Raw genomic sequence first — 6000 nt, forward strand, 5'->3', positions numbered from 1 at the left:
TTAGTTTGTGCCGCCTCCACTTCCTTGTTCTTCAGGAGCTCGGCGTAGTCCTGCTGCATTACATCCGATTGGCTACGCAGAGAATCCTTTTCCGAGAGCAATGCGGAAACTTCCTTGTCCTTCTTAGAGCTCAGGGTCTCATAAGCTTGCTTTAGTTTTCTTAGCTTTGCACTCAAATCGCTTGCAATGTGATCCACGGCGTCCTGGTTCAGCTTTGCGCATCCTCCAACTTCCTTCAGTTGCATAAAAGAACGATTTACGAAAATCAATGAGAAGCACACCACAAACTAGACTGCATGTTCTGAGCTATGCAGATTAGGCTTTGGTATAAGTACCTTGGAGTTGGGGGTTTCCGCACAAGTTCTGGAATCATCATCCAGGTCACTATCTCTGAGTTCTACATTGACGACAGAACAGAAGGCAATGTAATTCAGAAGCTATTAGTTGGAAAATCCTAAGAAGAGATGGTAGTACAGAATGTCCACCACAAGCAGCACGAATATGAAACATTAGGAATTTACCGGCGAGCTTCTGATTAGCACCGAGAAGCAGCTCCACGTATGCCGCCTCCCACCTCATCTTCCTGGCCGCATCCGCCTTCCTTCCGCACAAACGAAACACCAGCTAGCATCAGAAAGAACCCGAGAGATCGATCGAAACACAAAGAGGAACGGGGGGGAATGCAGCTAGGGCGTGGACGAATCACCTGCAGCTTCTTCCTGGCGTCGGCGGCTTGCGCACGCAGCCTGTCCGTCTCGGCGTCCTTCTCCCGCGCCGCCGCCTGAAGCTCGTCCGCGGTCCGCTGAAGCCTCCGCGCCAACTCCCAGGACTCGCGCTGCACCCTGACCAGGCGCGCGCAGTCGGCGGCGAGGACCTCCGTCTGCGCTTGGCTCTTGCTCGCCATCGCCTCCACCCGGTGGAAGATGGGCAGCCACTCGGCGCTGTGGCCGCGCTCACCACCGCCGCAGCCGTCGGCCATGGTTCTAAACGGAGGTGACCCGACAGACGGAACGGGCCTTAGGGTGACTTCTTTTGAGCTTCTGCTTATGCATAAGCCGGCTTCTGTGTTTCGGTGGGGAGAAACTGCGGTGGATAGAAGCTCCTAGAAGCTAGTTACTCCTATTCTTTTGAGCTTCTGGAGTTATAGCTCATTTGTTGTGGTGAGTTGTAAAATGTCTATAAAGCCCCAAGATTTCTTGTGTGCTTTAAATAAGTGATGATATTATATATACGATGCTTTTTAGTACATGATAACATTAATTCTGCTCATTCTAGAAATTTCAATACCAAAACCTCGCAGAAATCATAAGATCAGAAGTGCTAAAAATAAACTATCCACCATTTTACTTTGTTGTTTATGGTTTGATACATATAAAAGTCCTATGTTATATACAAAATGCATACCACATCTCTCTCTTATGTTATGATACAGACAAGTTTTTATACCAAATCCTCACAGCAATTCATTTTATTCACATCCACATCTGCAAGAAATTGATTATACCAGAAAACGTTGGAAGGCAAGATCAAATCGAGGACAAGATGGAGGTTGGCGTCGTTGGGGAAGCTCGCTGCTGGGGGAGGACGAGGTCGACGGTCGGCCGGAGAGCTCGCTGCTGCGAAGAGCTCTTCGGCTGCCGGAGAGCTCGCTGCTGCGGAGAGCTCGTGGGCGGCGGATGTAGAGGCGGGCGCAGTCCTTGATGCGGATGGAGAGGCGGCGACGCAAGGCGAGCAAAGGAGGGACACGCGCGGGATGGGGGTGGCCGCTGCTTCCCTGCCGGAGCTGCCGGCGGTGGGGTCACCGGCCCTGGAGCGGTGGCGGCGAGGGAACCCTAGCGAGGGGTTGGAGCGAGGGACTCGTCCCAGGACGAGTGCGGGGTGGAGCCGGGTTGGAGCGGTGCGGCCGTCCGGGTCATTTTGATTTTTCTTTTTTATTTATTTTACACTTCCTCAAACTCTATCTGTGGAATGGCAGTTCTGATGTAAAATGGAAGCAGCGACGAGGGTAGACGTGCTTACCGATTTGGGCTCGGGAGAGAAGCTCGGGAAACTCGTCAGAAACTGCTCGGGACCAGGTTCTAGCTACACACACAAAATGGGCTTCACGGTGGGAGGAAGCTATGCAGAAACTGCCCTGATCTTTTGGGCTTCAGCGGTTTGGAACCTAGAAGCTCGGGTAGAAGCCCAAAAGAAGTCACCCAGGGCTTCAGTAGCTCTTCCTAATTGGGCTTCGGCCTTGTGGGCCATGAAACTTACTGGGCCGCCTGTGATCATCTAAGGCTCGAGCCTGAAGACGCTCAGAAAAAAAACTAGCCTGTGTTAATTTCTGCGCTAGTCACAATAATTTCCCTGCAGTTAATGAGTTACAGCCAACGTGAATAAATAGTACTGTACTATATAAAATCTTTTATCCTCACTGTACCCAGCACAAAATCTTTTGTGGTAAGTATAAACTACAGAGTATATCTGCATGCAATACAGCTGTATCTGTAAATGGCAAGCAATATTGCATTTCCATAAGGTATATTAAACATAATAAAGTTTAGCCGGAAATATATATCTGTGTATATACAGCTGTGTCAATAATTTTTCATAATGTATAGGACATTAGGACATACCATTCAATTTCCACCATAAAGGAGTATATCACAGCCAGCTAGCACAGTAAATGTCGTACATAATTGTTTCTTCCAAGACTATTTACATGTATGTAAAAGATTTACATGTATGTAAAACTAGCCTGTGTTAATTTCTGCGCTAGTCACAATAATTGTCCTGCAGTTAATGAGTTACAGCCAACGTGAATAAATAATACTGTACTATATAAAATCTTTTATCCTCACTGTACCCAGCACAAAATCTTTTGTGGTCAGTATAAACTACAGAGTATATCTGCAGGCAATACAGCTGTATCTGTAAATGGCAAGCAATATTGCATTTCCATAACATATATTAAACATAATAAAGTTTAGCCGGAAATATATATCTGTGTATATACAGCTGTGTCAATAATTTTTCATAATGTATAGGACATTAGGACATACCATTCAATTTCCACCATAAAGGAGTATATCACAGCCAGCTAGCACAGTAAATGTCGTACATAATTGTTTCTTCCAAGACTATTTACATGTATGTAAAAAATGTATTTCCTCCGCCCCCCCCCCTCCTCCCCCCCCCCTCCCCTATATAAACTGTTTACTCGGATTCTATGGTATCCGCCTTTGAGGGTAGTACAAGCCTTCACATTCCTTCTTGAGAAAATGGCAAAACTTGTGAGCATCTTCTTGCTAATTGTTATATGTAGCCTTGATAATGTTTCCACGGGATGGTGTCACGAGACCTTATCTTTGGGGAGAGATGCAATTCAAGACTAGGGCATCCTCCAATGGGAGCGTAGTATCAACCGAAGTTGAACCACTAGATAACAAGAGGTTCGACCATGTAAGTTCAGTCCTCTCGATGGTACATTCTTATATCATATATATCATGTTAAGATTTATTTTTGTACCTATGTTTTTTCTGATGAGAGCTTAGCAAAAAGAAAATTCTTATTGAGAACTTATCGGGACATGGAAATTTGATTTATATAATAAACATATAAAACCTTTGGCCAATACTCTTGAAAAAAAAACCTTTGGCCAACTAAGTATAAATTTTGAGTTTCTTCATTCAATGGTCTCCATGGTTCAACATCATTTTTCCATATCAAAAAGTTTGCTACCTTAGATATTCGTCTGAATCCTAGTAACACCAAGGAATTTTTTTAATGTTCAAACTACTACTAGAGTATAATTTCTCTCTACTTTCATGTTGGCATATCGTTATCTAATGCATTTCCAAAGACAACCGACAAATATGACATAGACTTCATCGAAATCCATCGGAAGGCACTACTAATTATGCTGATATTTCTTTGCAGCACGCAGGTTACACATCATTACCAGATGTTGTAACAAAATTTTATGGCGCCATTGCAACTTTCGATGTTTACGAATCACTGAGTGCCAATGACGGACAAATAAGTTCTGCAGTCATGGTCGGTAATTACGAGTATCCTCATATTGATACTCTAAATATTATACAAGTTGGATGGAATGTAAGTTAGTTTGTCCTCTGATGTTACAACTTTTTGTGTCTAAAGTACTCATTTTCGGTAATTCTCACGTATTTTGTTTCTACTTTGTGCAGATTCAACCTTCTCTCTATGGTGACAACAAAACACATTTCCTAATAGGATGGTCGGTATGTAGTTAATTACCACATTTTCATCCCAGGGTTCAGATCATGTCTCTTTCAAGAATTGTTTTTATATGGGATTACACATCGCTATCATTGTGCTAGCACGGAATTAAGCCCAAACAACATTCTGCAAGATATCGTTTTAATCCTAAGAGACATCTGTTATAGCGCAATAAATTTGTATCCCACATAGTTGTTAGCATGTTGAGATTACTTTCATGTTCTTGGGAAAACAAAATTAGGTTTGTGAGATCTATACACTATTGGATTTCTATAACCCATGATTTTCCTGGAATGTCAGACTAATGGATACTCATCAACGGGATGCTTTGACTTGAAGTGTGATGGATTTGTACTAGCCAAGCATGCTCCTATAACTCCCGGAGACACACTTAAGGGGGAAAGTAAGATGTCTTTCAAGATATTCAAGGTAGGGACGTCAACTTTCTTATAATGTTTATAATTTCTATTGGCTATTCAAACAGTTGGATTATTGCTCGTATGTGTTACATGGAAACTAAGAACTGCATTAATCATTTTTATAATAATTGAATGGAAAGTATTTTTACTTAAATTTTAGGACGATTTGAGTAAGTCCATCTATATAACAAGTGTACTTCAATCATTTCGCAGAGTAAAGACAACGGAGATTGGTGGTTACACTTTGCTCATGCCGGTCAGAAGTTTGCTCCCGTCGGATACTGGCCGCAAAGTCTTTTCAATAGTTTGAAATTCTATTCAAATTATGTAAGCTGGGGTGGCTATACTACATCTTATGGAGAAAAGCGCAGCCCGCCAATGGGCAATGGGCACTGGCCAGGACCAGACTCGGCTGCATTTCAAGATATGCAATATGTCAATGAAGATAAGACAACCTACCATCCTGGTCCAGTGCCCGGCCTTCAAAGTTGGGTAACCAACCAGGAATGCTACAAAGTCAGTGATTTCATGATTGACCACTTCAGTTATGGGGGACCTGGCGGTTGTACTAATTAATACTGCTATGCACTACGATATACTAGTACTACTATTATAATCAACAATAAAGACATTTTTCAAGTTATTATATTATTTTGTTCCTTTCCATATATAATATGTCTTGAGGAAAAGAGTCTTCATGCGAAAAACCAGTTCTCAACCTGAGCTCATATGCTCCTGGTTAAATAAAAAAATGAAATAGCGAATTTTTTTATGAAATTCTTGTAGAATGAACATGAACAGTGACCAAGAAGCGGCTATGCAACAGTGGCCAAGAAGCTATCTCGTTTAGCGATGCAAAAAGCGGCTGTAGTACATTAATACATCCTGCTATGCTATGCCGCAAAGTACTTGATCTTTCCACTAGCCCATTGCAATAGATCGCAACGGCCTTTAAAGCATTTTCGTCATGAAAATAAACAGGTACTAAAATAATAAGTCCAACTCTGACGAGAATGAACCATCAACAGGTTAGCCCGACAGGTAATAGTAAATAACTCAACTTATAGAACTCTCCAGCGAAAAGTGTTGCAATGTTTTGTGAAAAATCTCAGGAAAAAACAGTATAGACAAGCATTACTGACTACTACTGGTCACTTCATTGTTTCTTGCATGCGTTACTGCATCAAGCTACCAACCTTCAAGATACATCGATACATCGATCATAGAACAAACATAGTTTGACGAAAGAGCAGAGCCAGCCAACCAGGCCACAACTTCTTGGTTTCTGTTCCTAAAATTAGCATAAATATGAGTAATGCTACATCTCCGGAAGAAATT

The 6000-nt window shown here is 42.4% G+C and overlaps 1 protein-coding gene across 1 annotated transcript in view; it reads right to left on the reverse strand.

Annotated features, from left to right (window-relative positions):
* LOC124689554 (YTH domain-containing protein 1-like) overlaps positions 1–637 on the reverse strand; it is a 45976-nt gene extending 45339 nt beyond the window's left edge. The window contains exons 1-3 of the mRNA XM_047223067.1: positions 522–637; positions 336–397; positions 40–233 (exon numbers count right to left, since the gene is read on the reverse strand). Coding sequence (XP_047079023.1) covers positions 40–233; positions 336–397; positions 522–579 — 314 coding nt within the window. The 5' untranslated portion in view covers positions 580–637. The remainder of the gene's footprint in view (positions 1–39; positions 234–335; positions 398–521) is intronic.
* Between the last annotated feature and the right edge of the window lie 5363 nt (positions 638–6000).

The sequence above is a fragment of the Lolium rigidum genome, chromosome 2 (genome assembly GCF_022539505.1).
Source record: "Lolium rigidum isolate FL_2022 chromosome 2, APGP_CSIRO_Lrig_0.1, whole genome shotgun sequence".
NCBI lineage: Eukaryota > Viridiplantae > Streptophyta > Magnoliopsida > Poales > Poaceae > Lolium > Lolium rigidum.